Raw genomic sequence first — 24,750 nt, forward strand, 5'->3', positions numbered from 1 at the left:
TTACACCATGATACCTGAGGCACATGTCTAGTGCCCGGGGTTTAGCAAAACCTAGCCGACTTGGGGGCGATGAGGATGGGTGGAATGATCTTCCGACTGAATCTGCCTGCATAGTTTTGGTGCCGAGGTGTGGTAGCAGCAAAAACTCCTCTCTCTCAAATAAGTAGCAACTAACAGCAATGATTTGTTTAGCTGAGCTCCAACTTACCACCAACATAAGGGGGGACTTCACCACTATCAATGAAAGGGGGAACTTCTTTATTGACCACAAATATAAAAGGCACTTCAACATTGACCATCAGAAGAAGGGGGCTCCTCACCCCTGGAAGACACTGTAATAACCATCAATGTAAGGGACCACTTTTCCAATGACCACCAACACTAGGGGACACTTTAACTGACCACCAATTGAAGGGGGACTGACCACCAATGAAAGAAGGCACTCATCCCATGACCAGCAAGGGTTTACTTCTCCATTTACTAATAGAAATGTTCACTTCACCATTGGCCGCCAATTGAAGGGGGCACCTCACCACTGGCCGCCAGTGTAAGGGAGCACTATACTGACCAGCAGTGTAGGGGAACACATCACTACTTCACCAATGTACGGTAGTAATACACTTAACACCTTTAATGTAAGGAAGTATTTCCCCGCTTATCACCAATAAAAGGGGGCACTACAGAGAACATCAATATAAGAAGTTGTTTCTCCAATGAACATCAATGTAAATGGGCAGAACAAAGTATCAGTGTAAGTGGTCACTCCTCCAATGACCAAGGATAACTTCTTCAGTAATCACCAACCTAAAGGAGCCCTACACCAACCACTCTGCATAATGCATACCTCAGGCATGCTCCTGACTGATGCAGTCTGTAATCTGTGCTGTACATTAAATAGCCCTGAGTGCTACATTTTGTAAGCTTAGCTGTAGGTTACATACTCCTGACCGAAATGCTCCCTGTCTCAACATTTTATGGTTACTAAGTAGTACTTAAAGTGATATTAAACCTTCAGTTTTCTTTTTATGTTCAGAAGGGCCACACTCACCTAAAAGTGCTACCCTTCTTGTTTGTCCTTCTCTAGCTGATCCCCAAACTGCTCTCTCCCACTCCTGTTGCGGGTTGCTGAGGAGACACCCATGCTTGCGCTTTCCCGGCTGTGCCCTTTAAGAGCAGTGTGCATCCATATATACACAGCCTGTGGCAAGCCACACCCCTCCTCCCAGCCGATTGACTGTCGGGAGAAGGAGCCAATCACTCCTACACCCACCCCCACAACCAGGAAGGTCGGAATGGAGGATGACCTCAGGGACCCGGCGGCAGTGATTAGTGACCGCAGGTAAGTTTTGGGCAGGACAGGGGAACGCAGAAAGGTACTTGGCCTTTCTTACCTTAGTGCAGAGAATGCATTAAGATAAAAAACACAGTGCCTTTAGTACTACTTCAACTATTTTAATAAAGACCTCCATTAAGATTAGCTTAATAAAAGTGTTAGTTCGAGGTCGACATTTTGTGTGCAAAAGATCATATGTAATAGAAGAGTTTAATTGTTGAAAAAGGATTCTTTGTCTTGAGGTTTATGTGCATCTCTGAGGCCCTCTCTTTGACCCAGCAGAACGCAAATAGCTTAATGAGAACAGCTGTCATGTTGCTTCCCGAACAGGTTGTTATGGATACTATTTTTTTTTAAGGGGGCAGGTTATCTCTTTTCCGGTTGTTCCATCCTACACAATACAGGATATGTTCAGTGAACCTAACTTGGATTTTGTTGGGTATTGCTAACCACTAATCAGAACCCAGGGACAAACAAACTTCCCACTGAGCAACAATTCTACTAATGCTGTGAATAATGCACATTAGTTAAGGTGGACCAAGAGGCATTCTGCTGCCAGTAGAATGCCCTTCAGAACTTGATCATTTGCTTACTTTAAACCTCTCAAACACCAGCCCTGACTCATGTTTGCCACTTAGTACAGACGTTGCAATTCTGGCCAAGTCCTGCCATCAGGATATGCAAAGAAAGGCTTTTCCTTTTCCTGAACAAGCTGCCATGAGATCTTGCAAAATCAATGTACAATGCAAATATTTATTTTGTACAAAATAAATAAATCAGAATTACCAGGAAGGCAGAGAGCTTTCTAATTAGGACAACATTACTGTAAAAACAAAACTGGGACATGTTGGATAGTTTGACAGCATCCTTTATTAACTTCTACATCCTAGCCTCAACATACCCTGCATCAAAAGTATCCACTGTCCTTGTTATAAAACAGCAATGTTTACAATGGGCCTGTGACCATACCCTACCTAAATTTCCTTCCTGCTGGAAATAATTATTTAATTCAGCACATGTCCACATTTTTCCAGTACAAAAAAATTAAAACCTTAGCAGAAAAAAAAACTAACAAATCTATTATCAAAGAATATTATTTTATAATATTTATAAATCACGAAATATAACACTTTAGCTTCTTTAATTAGACAGCTAATACATCGTTTATGTTACACATAAAAGTAAACATTTTATAAGGCTATAGTTAGCTAAATTACTTGTAAATGCCTACATAATTAATGTAATTAGGCATCCCCAGGCACTGGATAACGTTAACCTACATTTCTCATTTGTTAGCTAGGAGAGCACACAGTATGGTTTCTGATCACCATGAAAGTCAATCATGATGATCACACGCAGTCTGGAGGTTAATTTACAACATAAACTTAACGCTGAACTCCAGCTTTGAAAAGGTATATATACTTCCAGTTTGGCACAATGTAAGTACATATACATGACACTTGGCAGGGCCACAGGGATTGTGTAATACACTGTAGTAGCCACAGCTACTGGCTATTACAGCGTCTTCTGGGTCCAGGAACAGCCGCTGACAGATGCCAGCAAAATAAAAACAATTGGGCGGGGCCATCGGTGACAGCTAGCTTCGCCCACATGTTTCCTATTGGCCGGCACCCGCCAGAGTCTTCTAGCAGGTCCCGGTCAATAAGTAACAACTGGGCGAAGCCGGCCGTGAAGTCATGGCCAGCTTTGCCAGTTGTTATTGTGTAATGACAGATCGGCGTCCCCAGGCCATTTGGGGATGCGGTCATTACAACTGGGCGGAGTGAGCCGTGAGATCACCGCTGGCTCTGCCCAGCTGTTATTTGCGTGAAGATCGGTCGGCCCTTCACTTCAGCAATTGATGTGTAATTAAAACATCCATGTGCAATTACCTTACCTTATTTTAATTACACATCACCCGCCGACTAGAGATCTTGGAGAGACGTGGGGAGGATGCTGCGGCTCTGAGAGCTTTCATTTGAGCGCTTCCGGTAAGCAACCACAGCCACTACTTCACGGTGAGTGCACCCTTTGAGGGGATACGTACGGCATTGGCCCATATCCCCAACAAAAGTTCACGGAACTTTCTTTTTTCGATATCATTTCACAAGATAACACTTTACTACTCACGGTGGTTTTGTCACCAACATTTTTTTTTTTCCAGAATAAATTTTTATTTGTGTCAAGAAAAAAAAAGCAAAACAAAACAAAACAAAAAAAAGAAATTGCACAAGAAAGGGAAAAGAGGAAAGATGCTATTCCTCATTTTTTTTTCATTTCCTTCCTTCCCTCTTTTGTTTTTATAAATATTGTTGCATCTCTATTGAGCCAATAAAAGCCCTCCATGGTCTCCATTTTTCTACAAATATCTCATGTCTATTATATGCACGAGAAGGCCACTCCCCAGTCACCAACATTTAACGTTTTCAGAGACCCTGTGTGATTAATCATCCAGGGTAACGGTGTTTTTTAAGAAAAGGAAAAAAGAACTAAAAAAGAACAATATTCAATATTTATTTGTTTGATTGTTTTTATCCTTTTGGGTATATACAATTGTTCTTTTGATATATTCATTGGTGATATTTGTATTCACATTTGTGTGCTTATTGGTTCACGAACTGATCACAGTTTATGTTGATATTGACACATTTATTAATTGATGGTGGCGCTGCATAATTTGATTTTGTATGTGTTAACCTAAAGGTCGTTTTTTGCTGCAGCCTTCAAATATTCACGTTAGCACTTATATTCAGAACACTTATTTCACATATCCAGCGCAGAATCATTAAACATCTATAGTTACATAGTTACATAGTAATCTTTACATGATAGAGCTTGTTTCATTTCCCCTCTCTTTCCCCCCCCCTCTATATGTGCCCCTACTCTACCACTTCCACATACTTGTCAAGCTTGTGTCACCTTTAGACAAAAAGGCATTTATTATTATTAGGGATGTCACGATATCAATACTATTATCGGTAGCGGGGCTGATGCACAGCATTTTCATGAGTACTTGTACTCGTGAGAATGCCCCGATACTAAAGGCCATTACTGGCCCTTTAAATTTTTAAACAAGAGCGGCTGCCTGAGGTCCCGCACATCACCTCCTGCTCCTTCCGGAGACCGGCCAGTAAAAGACAGCCCCATATCCGCACATACAGCCCTGGAGCCTGGCACGAGCCCAACACCTGCCAGAACAGCCCTGGAGAGCCCAGCACCGACCCGCTGAGCCTCGGGAGCCCGGCACCTGCATGCAGAGCCCTGGAGAGCCCGGCACCTGTCCACAGAGCCCAGGAGAGACCGGCACTTACCTTTACAGCCCTGGAGAGACTCACATGCTGCCCTGGTGAGATCTGCACACAGCTGTGGTGAGACCCAAGCGCAGCCATGGGGAGACCCAAATGCAGCCCTGGTGACACCCAAACGCAGACCTGGTGAGATATGCAAGCAGCCATCGGGAGACCCATACGCAGCCCTGGTAAGATCTGCACACAGGCCTGTATAATTGCTATATAATCATGGAGTGATGGAATCTGAAATCCCCTATTGCTGGTTGCCATTTTCGATTGCTGAAAAATCATGGATTGCTGAGATATGTAGTCCTCTATGGCCATTTGCCATTCTCCATTGCTGTATTATCATGGATTTATGGGATCTGTAGTCCTCTATTGCTGGCTGTCATTCTCCATTGATGAATAATCATGGATTGAGTTGCAGTTCTTCATGATTATAAAGAAACTGCTCTAAAATCATTAGTTTGCATTGTTTTAGAAAAAATGTCACATGTCCCTTTAAGAAAAAGTATCGGTAATTGGTATCGGCAAGTACTGAGGGAAAGTACTTGGTCTTGAAAAAATGGTATCGGGACATCCCTAATTATTATTATTTACAGATTAGGCCTTCATTAAATTAATTTTTCTGTCATGCACAAAATAATCCTTGTTTATGTCTCCATTAACAAACAGCTCCTGTATTTGCATAATTACAAGATCCCAGATAGTGTGAACTATAAAAAGTCTTTTGCCTTTCTTATGTGGATGTTAAATATTGACTTTATTATCCTAACCGTTCCTTTTGACAGAAAGTCAACTCAGCAACCAAACACACGAAGATTTAAAGGGAGGGGGTTAGGAGCTTTAGTACTATTCACAGCAGTAATTATACTGGAATGGGTACTGAAATATGAAAAATGTATAATAATTCTGAAGGCTGATCAGTCAGTACATCTAGTATAAAACATTAAGCATTTCGATTGCTAAAAAAAAGTGCAATATGGTAGCAAAGGATTGCCTCTAATATACAAAACCGTATTTGCATCACTGTATACATTTTATATATTCTACTTCATAACATTTCTTACATGATCACACTTTCATTGTGTTTCCAATACTAATTATTAACACTGGAAAATTGTTTTAAAACCAATGGGTATGTTCACAAAGGATCATTGTATGACTCTACTGTATATATAACAATGTACATATACTTAATTAATTGATTTGTATCTAATCAACAGTCTTAAAAACTGCACAGGAAAATTGAAGTGCCTGGGAAACAGATGTACACCTTTAACTGTAATGTCTACAGTGGCTAGACTAAAATGACCCATACACAGGTACATTATGCACATTAGAGTTGATAGACTCAAGGAATAATGGCTATTAGTATAGCAAACTGAATGTTCACTGTGGACATGGTATATTCACTTCATTTTTAAGCGAATGCTAGTAGATAGGATCACATTGCTTTTGAATGCCCAATTATATGCTAACAAAAATCCAGATTTTTCTCCCTATTACCATGCACGTAATTAGGTAATCAACTGCCTCTATTCTTTTAGTAAATTAACCCCATTAATTGCTAGTTAGGCAATATAAACTTTAACTTTTGAAATCTCATCCTTTATTGGAGTAGAAAATGATTCCCAATACCAATTAATATTCAGCTGTCAACAATCAGATCTATGATTTGAAACTTAACAGAAATTGTTTTGAAATATGTTATTTATTGTACAGTGCTGGTGGAAAGTAGTAGTATTATATGATAAAAGTCTTTGTATTTCTAAAGAACATAGCCATACTAGTGAGTCAGGTCATGTCAGCTAAAATAGAGGTTTAAAGTGGCCACTGTTAGCCAGCACTCAGTTGGTACTTTTACATAAAATCAATTAAAGATACACAAATGCCACTCTCTGTGGTCCATTTGGTAAAGGAATACTGTGTAATCTTTATGGCTGTCTGATTAATACAAGTTTATATAACGCCTTATAAAGCACCAAAAATGACCAGTTTATGTTAATGTAGCAACTATTTACATCTTTGATTAATGAAGTGCCTTTAGTACAAATTTACCTGGAAAGGTTAGCAATATTAAATAGATTGATCAATGGTTCAACACTGGGTATCATTCAACTCAGAAGAGGGCAGGCACTGGAGGACAGACAAACACTGCTGTAGGGGACAACTCTGGGAAATAAGGAACTTCATACAAGTATGGGGCAACTAAAAGTGACACCAAACTCAAGAGTTAAATCTTAAAATGCATTCAAGTGCCGCAACTATTAACAGAAAAGTATCTTTTTTGTGTATCACTCAGCTATAGACCATCAAATCATCTCTGAATTCATGCTGACACTGTCCTTCCCTCTGGATGGTGGCTACTTTTGTTCTCCATGGTCCCTGTGTGTGTTGTAAAGTAGCCACTGCTCCAAGCTTGCTTCCATGATGTACTGTGTTTTCAATACAAATTAGTAAACTGAACGTATAGGTGGCCATACACTTTACAACCATCGCAAGACCTTAGTCTTGCGATGGTTGTAAAGTTATTTTAAAAAACGTACGATCTGCCCATCTTGGACAGGCAGAGCGTACTTTCGATCATTGCAAGCCAGTCCCCCTGAGGGGTGGGCTTCCGATGACCGCAATGCTGAACGGGCAGTGTGCGCGTGCGCACACCGGCCCGTGCGGCATTGATCTTACGATCATGCTAAAAACCAGCCGAAAATCGTACGATTCTCGGCTGGTTTTCTAGCATGCTCCTCAGACAAAAGACGTGCGACCGTACAGTAAAAACAGTCTCACGCCTTCCATACACTTTGTGATTATCGTACGATCGAGGGATTTCCCGCGATAATCGTGCGATAATATCGCACAGTGTATGGGCACCTTAAGATTGTAGTCCAGTAGTTTTGATTGTAGTTTAGTGTCACTTTAATTACAATTTATTTAAAAAAGCTGGTGTTTGGCTTTTAGCATATTTACTGTTTATGTTAGTTTGAAGGTGTTATCTTGAAACAAGCTATGTATGCTTAAGCTTGATTTGCTAAAAAATACAATGTTCAATTAAAATCTTCAAATACAAGGGTCACTTTAATTTGTTGCAATAGATTGAGATGTAAATTACAATAAATTGTGGTTTACTTTTTTCCCTAAACTTTTCTGTGAAAGCAATGAGATTGTTTACATCATGTCACCACTGAAAGGAATCCCCAGAGACATAGAAGAAAGTTAGAGGAAGTCTCCCAATGTGGGAGATTCCCCTCTTAGAAAGTGGTCCCTGTAAAAGGGGCCCCCTTATCTCTTGTTCTGGGGACAACTCTAAGATTCGATATTTTCTATCACTTTCTTTCTCAGAGGTCACCAGTACAAATAGAGAGGTGAATTTCCTCAATGGGGGCCCAGACAGCAATAATAACTTGACAAAGGGTCTAAACCCTCAGCACTCTATCCAAAAATAAAAAAAAGTGATACAACTTAACCGTATGCACCTCTGATGCTCTGTAGGGATGAGTTCAGGGTCAATGATGTCACTGCATCTCACCCTTTTGCTTATGTACAACTGAAGGCGGGAAAATTGGGTGCCAGTGGAAGTAGTTTATTTCTGGGTCCCGGAAGAGCTCAGAATCAGTCTAAAGCTGAGCTCATCCCTAAAGCTCGGGTCATTAACTGCTTATGAAAGAAAACACAATATTTTTTTCTCCCCAAATGTATTTTTGCCTTGTAATAATCATTCTAGTTATCACCCGTTTTTCTTAAATGCATAGAATAATGCATAGAATAATGCATGTTTCTGGAGGGAAAATGCAAGCAAACTGTGCGTGTAATTTTCCTTAAAGGCTAAGGTCACATTTTCTAGAAGAATTGCACTTTTCACAATGAATAGAAGTCTTTCTTATTGTCCTTTCTGCCCAAGCCATCCCTATTTACTTATCTCTCACTTACCCCCTCCATGGCCACCTTGAATCTGCTCCTTCTCTGTTCAGATGTGCTCTAAACATCTGACTTCCTGTAGTGTCATGTTACAATCCAGGGAAATAGCAGAGCCAGCAGAGCATCTACATATCCATGATCCACTGCTTTACTGCAGACTGAATAGGGCATGTTTTACCTCCCTGCACCACTTCTCACCTATTAGAGCACCACCTGCCTACTGTCTCCTTTCGTGCAAGTACATGGGAGGAAGTGGGTGGAGATATACTTTTATTGTCATCCGCATTGTCATCTGCTGTCATATTCATGCAATACAAAAGAGGAGGTAAAGGAAACCCCCAATGATTCAGCCTGCCTTTGTAGTGCATTTTTTGTTTTATCTGTAGTGCTGTTTTGTTTATTTTTGCTAGTCGGTAAAAGAGAATAAGTATTCACACTTCTGGATTCACCGGTTTTTGTTCACTTGATTGCTATGTGTCCTTGTGTTTAAATTAGCATTCCTTTACACTCCCCCCATTTTTATTGCTTTTTCACAAGTTCATCAACATTCATTCAGTTTCCTTGTTTACCATTAGTTTCCTCCCATCTGTCAGTGGCTGCTCCACTCTACATGCAACCAGTTTTGAGATGGCAGCTCTCTATTTACATTTGAGCTGCCTTGTTGGCTCTGGTAACAGTGCTGCCTGGCACAGCACAATGAGCTCCAGGGGCGCCAGAGTAATATACAGTTGCAGGGGGCAGAAGCGGAGGGTGGGAAAAGCGGTCTGAGTTTCAAGATCATACATAGGATGTATGTCCCAATGACGTCAGCACAGAGATCTTCCTGACTTTGCTAACAGTGGGGTTGTCCTAAATTTTGCACATGACACCTCACAAGATGTAATGGGGAGCTTTTTACAAATAAGTTATGGTGGTTGCAGTGAGCCTTTGTCCTGCATCTATTTGAGTACTTTGGTATTCCTAGAAAAGAGGTTCATCACCGGTGTAGTGGGACATTCTGAAGCTACAGTTGTGCTCAAAAGTTTGCATACCCTGGCAGAAATTGTGACATTTTGGCATGGATATTGAAAATATGACTGATCATGCCAAAAAACTGTCTTTTATTTAAGGATAGTGATCATATGAATCCATTTATTATCACATAGTTGTTTGGCTCCTTTATAATCATAATGATAACAAATCACCCAAATGGCCCTGTCCAAAAGATTATGTACCCTGGAATGTTTGGCCTTGTTAGGTGACACACACAGGTTAAATGGCATTTAAAGGTTAATTTCCCAGATCTGTGGCTTTTAAAAATTGCAATTAGTGTCTGTGTATAAATAGTCAATGAGTTTGTTAGTTCTTCCGTGGATGCACTGAGCAGGCTAGATACTGACCCATGGGGAGCAAATAAGAACTGTCAAAAGACCTGCGTAACAAGGTAATGGAACGTTATAAAGATGGAAAAGGATCTAAAAAGATATGCAAAGCTTTCAAATGCCAGTCAGTACTGTTCAATCACTTTTTAAGAAGTGGAAAATACGGGGATCTCTTAATACCAAGCCAAGGTGTAGACCAAGAAAGATTGCAGCCACAACTGCCAAAATTGTTTGGGATACAAAGAAAAACCCACAGGTAATCTCAGGAGAAATACAGGCTGCTCTGGAAAAACACAGTGTGGTTGTTACAAGGAGTACAATACGATGATAATGAGCTGCATGGTCGATTTGCCAGAAAGAAGCCTTTTACTACGCCAATGCCAAAAAAAGCCCGGTTACAATATGCCCAACAACACCTTGACACGCCTCACAGCTTCCGGTACACTGTAATTTGGAGTGATGAGACCAATGATGAAACCATAAGCGCTATGTTTGGAGAGGGGCAAACAAGGACTAAAGCGACAAGAATACCATCCCACTGTGAAGCATTGTGGTGGCTCACTGATGTTTGGGGGTGTGTGAGCTCTATAGGCACAGCATGCCAGCAGAAAATACTGACAGACAGTTTGAATTCTTCTGCACGAAACCTGTGCATGGGACGTTCTTGGACTTTACAGCACGACAATGACCCCAAGCACAAGGCCAAGTTGATCCTCCAGTGGTTACAGCAGAAAATGGCAAAGGTTCTGGAGTGGCCCTCATATCATCGAGTCGATTTCAAACGTGCGGTTCATGCAAGACGACCAAAGACTTTGCATGACCTAGAGGCATTTTGCCAAGACGAATCAGCAGTAATACCACCTGCAAGAATGTGGGGCCTCATAGACAACTATTACAAAAGACTGCATGCTGTCATTGATGCTAAAGGGGGCAATACACAGTATTAGGAACTAAAGGTATGCAGACTTTTGAACAGGGGTCATTTCATTTTTATTCGTTGTCATGTTTTGTTTTAGACTTGTGCCATTCTGCTATGACCTACAGTTGAATATGAATCCCATACGAAATTAAAGAAATGTGTTTTGCCTGCTCACTCATGTTTTCTTTAAAAATGGTACATATATTTCTAATCCTCCAAGGGTATGCAAACTTTTGAGCACAACTGTATACAGAAAAAAAATTGGTGAACTTAGCCTTTAAGAATTACCATTATTTATGAAGTCTTTATATGTATCTGGAGCCTAAACATTTTTAGTTTTTGTTAGGGTAGGGTAAGGGATAAGAAACCTTTTCAGGTTTTTATTGCAGTCTTTATCCTTGTTACAGAGATTCACCCACTCTATTTGTCCTGGTTACCACTATCAATGGCACTGAAAATTGGGAAAAATTGAAAATTGAGAAGAGCTGAAACCAGGATAGAAATAGAGATGAACTCTTCCAATGGCAACACTTGTTCCAGTAACAAGGAGAGATGTTCACTCCCTAATGGCACACAGAAGGCAAAAACATTACAAGGATTTAAAACATTTCCTACTTTATTCAAAATAATGCCTAAATATTAGAGGTGCACCGAAATTGAATTTTCAGACCAAAACCGCAACAACAAAAAATAAAATAATTTTTTTAATATTTTATTTATTTTTACTTTACTGTTGTGGGCTTTAGGGAAATATCAGTGGTCTAAACAGACTGCTAATATTTCCCTTTTAAAATAGAAAAAGAGATTGAGGGCACAGAGAAGCACCCAGGGGAGAGGAGAGAAACTAGAGATACACCGCAATTTCGGCCACAAAATGGTAATTTCGGCATTTTGCCCAAAGTGCATTTCTTGGCTAATTTGTATCGGCAACCAAAGTTTTGGTGTATCCCTACTAAATATCATTACAGATTTCAGATTTTTGGGGATCAGTTGTTCCAACTGTCAAGGCCTATTCTCACTTTAGCCTAGCATTTAGTTTATCATGCTTGTGCTACCATGCTATAATGGATTGTTTAAATAAAATATCTCATGAACGTAAAGCTGAATTTTTATTTTTGGCTTTGTTTCCCTCTTTTTTTTCTCCATTAGTCTTTAAAGTTTAAAGAAGGCTACATTTGTTACAACTAGCAGTAGATCTAGGTCTACTAGGCAACCCAACATTTTGGTTCAAAAGGGAAATTGTACATTTCAGTTAGGCTCATATTTTCCTAACTACATAATTATTACACTAAAAATACAACTACAAAGGCCATAAGTAACTAAAATCTGAAGTGAACATAAGCAGGAGACAAATATTATATTGATAAATGTCTAACCTAAGATTTAGGATAACCATTCATTATTAGATGATTTTATATCGAAGTATTAAAACATTACTAAATTTTAGCACTTGATTACATTTTTAATGAGGGTCATTAAAGGGATAAGAGAATACCAAGACCCTGCAAGTTTTAAAAGGTTTGTCATGTGCTGACAGCTATAAGCTTTCAGTGTTAAAAGTACATTTAAAAAAAATATCTTTACTGAGAAATGTTTTAGAAATTTAGCATTATTAACAGTAGTTCGGTATTATTACCATGGTACTCTGCCTTGGACGGGTAGTATATTCCTACTTCATCAGATCTACCTGGGTGTTTTTTTTAGATTATCTTATGTTTTAGTTATACAGCAGGTATTTATTTTTAACTTCTTTATGTGTGGCTACTTCACACTAAAAACATGTTTTTACTAAGCTCCTCCACTGCTACTAGTGGCAATAATAATAAATCAGGACCTTAATTTTATCCCCACTCTGCTGTTAGATAGGGAGGGTGACAAACATTTAAGTACCTTCCAGCAGTTTGTATGGAGTTAAGGGTAAATATTTAAGTTCATATTTAACCACCTTAGAGCTGTGCAGAATAACATATTGCATAGGGCTGTTCAGAATATTGCAGGACAATTTCATGGACCAAATGGTTAAGGTCACGACCAGGAAGAATGCAATTCTGGATCTATTAATCACTACTAATGTTGACCTTGTTGCAGCCATAGCAATTAGGGATACACTGGGTAATAGTGATCACAGGGTGATTACCTTTAATGTTGGATACAGAAAAAAAGAAGTGTGTTGGTTTGACAAGAACGCTAAATTTTTAGAAAGGCAAACTTTGATAAGCTGCGTCATCTAGTGTTTGACTCTAAATGGGACAACTTATTTTTAACATTGAACACTGACAAGAAGTGGGATTGTTTTAAGAATACATTACACAAAGTGCATACCACCGGGTAACAAAAATAAAAGATCGAGAGTTAAGCCTGCATGGCTACATAAAACGGTAAGAAAACACATCAAAGTAAAGAAGCTGGCATTTAAAAAATATAAGATGGAGGGGTCATCATTAGCATTCAAGAGCTACAAGGAATGCTAGAAGATATGTAAACACAAAATCCGGGCAGCTAAAATAGATTACAAATAGCATATAACCACAGTCTGTAAGAACCCAAAAAAATTCTTCCAATATATAAACAGTAAAAAGGTAAGAAAAGAGCAGGTAGGCTCAATAAAAGATAAAAACGGGAGAGTTATCACAAACAACCGAGAGAAGGCTGATGTATTAAATTCATGTTTTTCCTCAGTATACACTCAGGAAAAAGAAGGGTTTAATGGAGATAAGAATGTGAGTTGCTTGGTGCGTAAGATACCACAGTGGTTGACGGTAGCCGGGGTTCAACAAAGACTGGAAAAACGTAATGCAAATAAATCGTTAGGACCAGATAACCTTCACTCTAGAGTACTTAAAGAGCTTGGCCAGACTATAGGAAGACCTTTATTCCTCATCTTCAAGGACCTATTCATGACTGGAAGGGTACCAAGTGACTGGCATAAAGCTAAGGTAGTACCAATATTCAAAAAAGGTTCTAGATGCCTACCAGGTAACTACAGACCAGTCAGTCTAACATCAATAGTATGCAAACTATTTGAGGGAATGATAAAGGACTATTTAGTGGATTTTGTTCATGACAAATATATTACAATTGATAATCAGCATGGATTTATGAAAACCGTTCTCGTCAAACCAACCTACTAACATTCTATGAAGAGGTGAGTAGAATCTGGATAGAGGAAAGCCAGTGGATGTGGTGTACCTGGATTTTGCAAAAGCATATGACACAGTGCCACATACAAAGCTTAATACATAAGCTTAAATCTATGGGCATGGATGAAATGGTGTGTACATGGATAGAGAACTGGCAATAGGTACGTGTTCAGAGAGTCTTGATAAATTACTCTTTTTCACAGTGGTCTAAGGTTGAGAGTGGCATGCCTCAGGGTTCTGTACTAGGCCCAATACTACTTAACCGTTTTATTAATGATATCGTAGAAGGTGTTTCTGTGTTTGCAGATGATACTAAAATTGGGAGGGTAAACACGGCCTTAGACAATATAACATTGCAGGAGGACTTGAATGAAATAGGGGACAGGGCAACTATATGGCAGATGAGTTTTAATGTTGAAAAAATGTAAAGTAATGCACTTTGGGGTTAAAAACAGGCAAGCATAATACACATTAATGGGTACTCCACTAGGGAAGTCAGAAGTGTAAAAAGATTTGGGGGTCATAGTTTATCACATATTGAATAACAGCACGCAAATGCCAGGCTGCAGCAAACAAAGCTAGCAGCGTACTGTCTTGCATTAAAAAGGAAATGTACTGTAGAGACAAAGCAATCATTTTGCCACTTTATAGATCACTGGTTCAGCCTCATCTTGAGTATGCGGTTCAGTTTTAGTCCCCAGTCCACAGAAAAGATTTCCTTGAGCTGGAAAGAGTCCAAAGAGGAGCAACTAAGCTAATTAAGGGGCTGGAGGATCAAAGCTATGAGACAAGGTTGCTAAATTTAAACTTGTTCACACTGGAAGTGAGGCGATTAAGAGGGGACATGATTTTGATGTACAAAATGTTTAGTGGCGATGGCAACATCAGCATTACATTTTTTACTGTAAACTCCCTAACAAGGACTAGAGGCCACCACCTAAAATTGATGGAGAAAAGATTTAACCACAAAAGGTGTAGGGGCTTCTTTTCAGTTAGTGTGGTTACATTTTGGAACTCTCTGCCACAAGCAGTGGTATCAATGTTGATTCATTCAAAAATCAGTTAGATACCTTCCTCAGAGACCGTAACATACAGGTACTCTTACATAATTGACCACACAGGGATTCTTATACGCACGCACGCAAGGACAACTCACAATTTGATGGACCTGTGTCTTTTTTCAACCTCAAATACTATGTAATAAACTCTAGCATATCAATAAACTTTGAAACATTTAATTCCCTCACAGGTGCTGGCTTTGTAGGTAATGCTGCCACTACAGAGGCTTAAAGCCAGCCTTCACACAAAAAATTAGTTCCCTCTGATTTGCTTTCTACCCCTCATTAAATTTTTTTAAATGAAAATCCCTTGCTTCTGGAACTCCACTGCCGACCAAAGGGAGGTTAACCTCTGTGTGATCAAGTCCGTATTGGGTGAAACATTATGGAAGGGCGGTACTAGGCATGGCTGCAGTGCCTGTGCAAGTTTAATAACATTGGATGTGATCTGACATCATCGGTGTACAACTACCTTTTTCATGTTACTCGCTCCCACTCCTTCATTCCTTGCCTAGATGAAAATTACTTATTGCATAAAGATTTTGTACATTGCAAATTCTATTCATAGCCATTGTAGGAAAGTCACTAGTCTTCAATCAGTATTTGGCAATAAATGCAGCTTTATTGCATGCAATGTAAAAGTCTCCTTTAAACAAACAATTTCGAGCAGAACTCAAAATCAACACAAATAAAAAGGCCTACTCCACCTTAGGAGTCTAACTAAACAGTAGTGTCCCTCACCACGTCCTACTGCAGCGGCTAGTCCAGCTTCCAGTATAAAATAACAAAAACCACAGTCCAATACATACAGTTGTTCTGGCAGACCTTATTCCCCAGATATGCAGACACTCTCCAGTGTCCATCCAGTGCAGCCTGGATCTTGCTCTGAGCTCTCTCCCCCTCTGTCACTATCAGGTGCAGGCTAATTAATAGAGAGAGAGGAGGTTTACCTGTTGGCCAGGCTTAACCCTTTCCTAGCCAGGGAAAGCTGCCCTTTTCAACCTCTCACTGACATACACAGAATCGTGTACACTGTCACACCATATAACACATACAGTATATTTCCCTGACATTTCACCAGCCAAGCTATGTGTTGTAAGAGCAACAATGTTTTAATGTATTATAGAACTAAAAGTAATGTTTTTAATTTTAACAACATAGGTTTTTGACTACGAAAAACAATTGGGTTAATATGGGTATGACATAACTGTTACAATTCCACTGTAGTGGTGATAAGGGGAGGAGTATTGTGTTACAGGGATGCAGGCTGCTGTGCTGAGTTGCTAACAAATTCGAAGAAAAAATAAAAAAAAAACAACATTGTGGAAAAAAACAAATTGGGATTTATCCCTTTCATTGCTTGACCTTTTTATTTTCATATTTTGCAACTTTTTTGAAAGCAGGGACTCTGTAGAATTAAATGCTTGCAGTTGCAACTTTTTAAGTCACACAATAATTGCTCTACTGTTTATCAGATCTATATTTTCAGTAAAAAATATGCTAAAATGTATTTTATTGCACATATACACAATATGATACCTATTTTTTAGGTAAAATATATACCAAATATGTTGAAGCACACCCCTAAGAGGCAAAAAACTTTGCTACCCAAAATTGTCAATAGGCAAAGCTTTCAAAGCGTTTACAGCTGATCAATGTATAGTTAAAAGTGAACGATAGCCTAGGATTATTGCTTTCACTCTGGCGAGCACATTGATACATGTCATGTGTGGCGCAAACATAATTTTCATACATGTATGCAACTAAAATATGTGCTTGCATTCATATGTGTGTGTATGTGGGGTGCAGGTGTTTTTTCTTTTTTTTTTATTATACTTTAATTTTTTTATTTTTACTTAACTGTATTGCTGATAAGCCCCTATGTGATAGCATGCAAGTGACAGGTTCTAAAAGCTGATCGACCACAGACTGTGTATTTGTCTGTTTGATGATCTCCCACCACACTCCATTCTGACACCTGCCATGGAGATCTCCGGAAACTCAGGAGGGACCAGTAAGAATGGAACACATGGCAGGGGTGGGGGACACTATCATGTAGAAGTGTGGCTTTACAGCTGCCTGAATAGCCAGCAGACAGGAGTTAATATAGCTGCTATAGCCACCAGGAGTATGTTTACATGGCAGAGATGCCGACCGAAGTAATAGTTTTGTTGGCCGCAGTGAAAAGGTTAAAGCAATCTCAACTGTAATAGCACCAGAAAACAGATCAAATATCAGTGCAAAATTCACATTATTATTTGATGTGCTACTGCTGATTTTACTGTGTTCTAGCCCATCAATGTGAAAGATAGTGTGTATATATTAAAGCGGTCTGAGTTCAAAAGCTGCCAGAAAGTAAATGTGGGGATGTGCAGGCATCATTTTGCATGGACAAAACTGCCAGGCACACAAAGAATACTGTTTCTTTAACAAGCACCTGCACTGTAGAAATGCACACAAAGTTATGAAAGAAATGAGTAGGGAAGGTACATACTAAATTTGATTCCTTTAGTCATGAAGGTTTTGTTTTACTTTCAAAGCATAAAATTGGAGGACATTTATTAAAAGTTATCTTATAGTAATATTACAAGAAGAATACAGGTAGTAAAATAGATTTTCTGTTTCCCCTTTAGCTTCAGGTTGAGCTGCAGAATGCTATTCATAAAAATAATAATAGTAATATAGCGCTGGCATTACCTTGTTTCGTTAGAGATAAATACTGTTTGTTTATTGTAATGCAAGATTTTGAATTTGAAAGGGCAATTTGATGGAATAAATTCACCCCCTTGTATATCTTCAAATAGTGTCAGGTTTCCGACAGGGTTTAATATGGTGTCTGCTCACGTTATAAATTTGTGCTTTCACGCGCAAGAGTGATTTATGCATTATCTTATCCCCGTGCATGCGCAGTAATGTATTTAAATGTGCACACATCTCCCCACTCAAGCTGTGACAAATGCAATATGTCCTATTCATGCACAGTGCATAGTCGCTTCAGCACTCCAGATGCTTACACTCTCCATAAAATGCTGAGATCAATATGGCGGCAAGGTTCCATGCATGCGTGGACCACTACTACTACATGAACGGGATCCTGCTGACAAATTTCTGACATCATAATATGGCAGCAGTATTCAGCGCATGCACAGTATTACTGCTATATTGTAATGTCAGAAATATGGGGGCAATATCTACCTCAATCGTTAAAGTGGCAGTACAATACTGCAAAAGTGGTAGATCTTGCTGTGAAGTTTGTAATACTATTATATGGCTCCCGTACCACACATATGTGGAATACCACCACCCTATTTTGATGTCAGAAATATGGTGGGGGGATCCTATACATGCTCGATAGTGGCAGTACACTACTGTGTCTGTGGTTTTGGAATGGCCACCAATATCAAGTAAACACATGACTACTACTTCCCACCCTCCTGGTGGTGTCAGCAGTCCCTGCTCATCACCATTCTGCAAGTAAAGAACCATACCCCCCCCCCCAGTTTTAAAGGACTGTTACCTCTTAAGAAAACGTGTTAGAAACTACCGAAATAAAAGAATTACTAATTTACTTTAAAAACTCTTGTGTTCTTGTAGATATTGATCAGTGCAGGTCCTAATGGGGAAATGTAAGATCTATACTATATAGGCCCTTTATTAGAAATTAATTTTTATGAATTGTTTAAAGATGTAGTTCAATTTAATACTACAGGAATTTGCACAAAATGACACCTTAGATATCAAACATTTAACCTAATAATTTGATTTTTAATTACATATTCTTACTTGCATTGTACTGGGTAATGTAAACTAATTTAAATGATTCCAATCAGTTTTGGTGCTCTTAGCCCAGATGCAAAGAGATAGTAGCTTAAGTAGACACAGTAGCATATTGATTTTACAGGGATAGGTTAAAGACACAAAACTGGTGCACTGCATGTAAGAGTTTATTCAGTGCTTGCTATGAAGAACACATTAGCATTACTAAAACTAGCATCCAACTATGAAATGATTATTGCTGGTTATCAGTGACCATTTGATCAAAAGGAATAAGCTCATGTGACCCGTTTGTTTAAAATAATTGAAAAGAATTGTACAGTGTATTCACTTAGTTATCTAAACACATCCTGCTTCTGCAATAAGGCAAAACTTGGTCATTTTTCCTAAGAATGTTTCTCGTTTAACAGTAAAATATTTAGATACAATCTATTGACGGTTCACATGGCCAGAGGCAAACAGAACAGAATTGTAAATTGACTATACTGTAGAAAGAATGTTATAATCTTAATTTGCATAAGAATTATGATTATTTCAAACACAGGTATAGACTCCACCTTGCGGCTACATGGGACTGCACCTCTAAATGCTAAAAAATACAAATCATTTTTTCTTTCAGCACCTGATTTAGTACTTTTTGACTTCACGAACATTGAGACAAGTTTGGAACTATGATACTCTAGCTTAGACTTAATGAGAAATTTTAAAGGTATTCCAGTCTAGATTGTATGTAAACTCTACATAATAAGGTCACTATAAAAGATACTTAGGAAGGAAATTGTTTTGTATATGGTGGTCTGTATAACGGTAAAATCTTTCGTTCAACAGTAAATTTTCTTTACCTGTATTCCTTTTCTTAGGGTTATTTATAATTATATTACCATGCTCAGTAAAGATGGTGGCTATGGCAAGTAAAAAGGACCAAAACATGGTCCTCACCTGATCACTGCATTGTTTCACATGACTCACTCTTGAAAATACCTCTGGTTACTTGCTACTGTGAAGCCATATACAATACACAGAGGAGACCATGATCAGATGATTCAACTATTAGCTCAAAGTTATATTTTTTTACTGTAACCATATGTTTAAAGAACAATCCTATGTTCACTCTTGTGTGCTGCATTATACATATAAAGGGTAGATGCAGCTAAATTAAAACTATTTTAAATATATAATTGGGTGGAGTATTAATAGTTAAATTCCTAACTGCCTCAATTCACAGTGTGGGTTTCAGTCAGAAAATATATTCAATGGTGTATATGCACGCATGCTACTTTACAGAGCATTTATATACTGTCACTGATGTTCACAGTTCTTTATAAATGGAATAAAATATATTTTAATGGTGCCATAGTTAACATAATGGAGATGTATGGAGAGCCTTATCTATTTGCTCTCAAGCACTGATTTAAAGTGGTACCATAAGATACCCATTTTCAGAAGTCTTTTTAAAATAGTTCCGAATACATTCCCATGGCCACCCCAAATTCCCTTTTAACCCAATGATAAGCTGGGCTTGACAGCCCTGATCACCAGGCATCACCTACTAGCTCCTACATCCATTAAGCCAGTAACTTCTACAAAGTCCTCACAAAACTGTTTTTTTTTAAAACTTGAAAGTTGAATTGAGAATAGCGCTAAAGTTAGGATCAGGGCTGGAGCTAATGTTAGATCCAGTGATAAAAAAGCTTCATCAGCCATTAGTGATCAGGATTTTATAAGGGCTTTTCATGTTAATATATTTTGGTATTTTGCCTTTATCTAAACTAGACATGTTTTGTTTTCCCAACTTTTTTTGTAACCGTGCAAGATCAACATTTCCAATTTTTGCTCAAGTTATACAATGACAGATTAAATCCTTACCTATGGTGAAAAAAGAAGGTAATATTTGCTTAGATACACCAAGCAGTGTGGAAGCTAATAACATTCAAACTGACAGCAGAGTGTTAATCATGTAATCCAATTTAATCATCAAGATTTAAAACACCTTTTGTTCTTAAGTGTCAGGAATGTCTTTAATTCAAGTCAGTATTTATCTTTTTGGAAAGGCTTAAAAACAGATTGTAGCATGACCTCAATATTACTAAATGTGGATCTGCTGTGTAAAGAATAATTCATAGGATTTTAACTTGTAATACTCCACCCAAAAGCAAATTAGCAGTGAGACTGTCACAGGTCGGCTCAGTAGATCGGGAGGTGAGCGAACACATACCGGCGTTCACTCACCTCTCGATCCTGTCACGGCTCTCTCTCACCCCCCCCCCGCTCTCATCCGCCAGCGCCGACTGGCGGAACGTGCGAGGGAGGGTGCGGGTACACCTGACTCTGCCTTTAGATAGGCAGAGCCAGCTGTCAGTCACGCAGCTGGGCGGATGCCGGCACAATTGTCGGGATCCGCTTCAGCTGCTGCATCTCAGTATACCACGAGCAGCTGCTTGCGGTATACTGCGGCGTCTCAGTATACCGCGATCTACAGCTCGCGTTATACTGAGCCTAGGGTGACGGGAGGACGCTAGTTTGTGTCCTCCCGTTACCCTAAGGAGAACTATGGGGAAAAGCCTTAACCCCATAGTTCTCCTTTAATTTCTGATGTATTTATAAAAGTACAGTGTGAAATATATTAACTCTCTTGTCTAGTGTAAAGAGTCGTAGCTAGATTAAATAAATGAGGTTGCAGCTTCACTTGCATTAACACATAAAACAAGCAGTGAACCACATCAAAAAATGTTCATCTCTTCAATTAGCTATAATGAACACAAATATAGTATGTAGAAAACAGAAAATAAAATGACAAATTTTCGACAGTCAGTAATTGATCATCTTACAACTCATTATGTCTAGTTTGACTAGTTTCCTAGGAAAATAGATGTAAATGGAATACCTTTAAAATTTCCAAAAGTTGCCTCCCCAAATGGGAAAAAACACAAACAAAAAACTTACTTTCTCCCTCTGGTCGAGTTAAACGTCCCGCCATATTTCTTCCGGTTAAGGATGAGAGCAGCAATTTCGGGGACATATCGGGCAAACATTGCCTGAGTGCGTGGAACGAGAAATAGGAAAAAAAAAAACAAAGGACAAATAGCATGCAGAGAGGCTCGCCCTGCAGCAGTGACACCATGCCTCGGTCAATACTTACTTCCGTCCACTAACTGCACTATAAGAACCACCATATTTCTTTCGGTTTCCTATTAACTCTATGATTTCAGGGACGTAGCTGGCAAACATGGCCTAGGAAGGAAGACAGGAGACAGAAAAGAAGACTAAAAAGGAAGAAAGGACGTCTGTTGTAGAAAAAGACACGCTCAACTTAGAAGTTATTAGTGGAGGGACAGCTCCTGCCAAATAAACCAGGTTTGGACGAAAAAGGCATTTGTGCAAACTTATTTTCTGCATATTAGGGACAGATTGCAGCATTCACCGCCCTACACCAGGAAAGGGGAATAAGAAGGATGCTCTACTTATAACTGGAAAACAAATATATATTTCTATAGTATCTGTGGATTTGTGTTTTATCTTTTTTTTAACAGAATTGAAGGACATCCTTTGAAGCTCCATTCTTTTTCATTGATTCGCTATAACTTTCTTGGTTAACATTTTCAAATTTTAAATATGAGGTCTAAGATAAGGTACCAAGGTAGTTATAGGCGGCAACATGCAATCAGCTATCATTGTCAGTCTGACAAGGACAAACACATGCTTAAAGTGACACTAAATTCAGGAGTTAAACCTTAAAAATACATTCAAATTAGCTTATTGGTGCATCACTCAGCTGTAGATCCTCAAATCCTCTCTGAATTCATGCTGACACTGTCATTCCTTCTGCTGGGTGGCTACTTTTATTCCCCAGGGCCTCTGTGTGTGTTGTAAAGTAGCCACCGCTCACTTGATGCTCTATAATTTCATTACAAATTTGTAAACCATCTTAGACCATAACAAGAGCGAGTTTGCAGTGGTGGCTACTTTACAACACACACAGGGACCACGGGGAACAATAGCCACCCTCCAGAGGAAGAACAGTGTCAGCACAAATTCAGAGATGATTTGAGGCTCTACAGCTGAGTCATATACAAATAAGCTACATTTGTGTTAATAGTTAAGGTACTTGAATGCATTTTAAAGATTTAACTCCTAAGTTTAGTGTCACTTTAATATTTTAAATGTTTAGATGTTGTTATAATAAAAGCACTGTGACAATTATTAATGTAAGAATATTGTGAAAAGCATTCTGTCTGCAGGAAGTTAGACCAAAAACTGTCACAGGAAAAGTAAAATAATGAAGTGGAGCAATAGTGTATTGGCCCACTGGCTAAACAAATATAAAATATAAGGGGCACTAAGGTACTAGGCTGTAGTAAAGTACTAAATAAAAGATGTTATATATATCAGCTGTTAACGACCTGTGTCTCTGAATAGTAATACATCGTAATGCAGTCCTAAACTTTCTTTTAACATGCATCTTTCGCCAATTCCCACTTCTCCTCTGTAAACTAAACTGCCTAGATCACCCGATTAAAGCTACCTGAAAAAGGATCTAGGCTTCTTGCACATTCATTTAGTTTTTCAGTGGTGGTTCACGAAGTGCTACTGATTGGCTGCTTAGGCAAAGTACCATTATTTGCACACAGACCACCGTTACCGCTACATGTAACACAGGGCCTGAAGGTAGGGAAAGCTCAGAGCTACTCTCAAGTATGACAGGCATAATGGTAAAATAAAAAAGAGTTAGTTCAGCTTATAAAGAAGAAGGGGGATACAAAACAGGTGAATGTGTTTAGGTCTACTGTTAAATCAACAGTGTTGCTTTTCTGTGCTAATCCTCGACTATGTTTACACGCCTGATGTTGTGTCTGCCTTACCCTCATAAATAAAATAATTTTAAAAAAAAATCAACAGTCACCTCTTCATAAAAAAAAAATTGCCAAAGTGTGCTTTGAATGTAAATTACTTTTATATTGCTTGCAGATCTCAATTATACATTGGTTACAAGTTGGTGTAACAGTAACATACAAAAAATAAATAAAAAAAGTAAGTAATATTTGTATTTATTTGGACATTTTCTCTCTTCTTTAATTTCAGGGTATTGGATCATTTATTTCTGGGATTTGGCTATTAAATTATTTTATTCCTAAAAACCTGGTGAAGTTCAGTTCAGCTTTGGGTTTATTTAATCAAAATGTTACCTCTACAGATTTGGATACCCAAGCCTGGTTTCTTAATAGCACTATGGAGCTGATCTCCTTTTGCAGAGCGTGTTTGAAAGTACAAAAATATTTGGGTCTACTAAAATTATACCCAAAAGTATGAAAAGAAAAAAAGGAAATGTCACAAAAAGTCCACAAAAAGGAGGTTGTAAAAAATAATTATAATAAAATTAAAAGGAATAATGACCAAATAGGAGTATTTTGTAATCTAAAGCCTGAAAGCCATTGCAAAGAAAGATTTTCAAAGCATTTAATTAACACAAACCCATTATTATATCACACAGCAAACATGCATTTTGGGGAAGGTCATGTGAAGTATTTCTTAATTTATTTCTCAGCAAGAAAAAGGCATCATTATATAAATGCCTCAAAATGATAGGCTTTCTGACTTACCTGTGAAATCCTTTTCTTCAAATATAGTACAGGATGCAGGCTCTTTAAGTCTTAGATTTTGGTTATATGCTGCCTTCAAGTGTTTGGACTTGGTCATAAAAAAAGGTTGCAGGGACAGCCCCCATATAACCCCTATTGCAGAAAGCAGTAAGGAGATCATAAGAACAGAGGGGGAGGGGGTCTGTAATGTACTGCAAGAAAAGGGTGTTACAGGTAAGTAAAACATTCTGTTTTATTAGTTGGACAGTAAAGGGCACACGCTCTTTAAGTCAGACCCTGGGACTTCCCCAAGCAGTCTAACTGAGGGGTGGGCAACATAGCAAACAATGTCAATCCCCCCCGCCCCCCCCACCCACAACA

At 38.7% G+C, this 24,750-nt stretch overlaps 1 protein-coding gene across 1 annotated transcript in view; it reads right to left on the reverse strand.

The window, feature by feature from the left end:
* LOC108796020 (calcium-activated potassium channel subunit alpha-1-like) overlaps positions 1-24,750 on the reverse strand; it is a gene marked incomplete at its 3' end in the record, with an annotated part of 400,113 nt that overhangs the window by 32,099 nt on the left and 343,264 nt on the right. Inside the window, exon 9 of the mRNA XM_018567387.1 lies at positions 21,933-22,024. Coding sequence (XP_018422889.1) covers positions 21,933-22,024 — 92 coding nt within the window. The remainder of the gene's footprint in view (positions 1-21,932; positions 22,025-24,750) is intronic.

This window comes from Nanorana parkeri, unplaced genomic scaffold, assembly GCF_000935625.1.
Source record: "Nanorana parkeri isolate BGI_ZX_2015 unplaced genomic scaffold, ASM93562v1 scaffold1041, whole genome shotgun sequence".
In the NCBI taxonomy this organism is placed as follows: Eukaryota; Metazoa; Chordata; class Amphibia; order Anura; family Dicroglossidae; genus Nanorana; species Nanorana parkeri.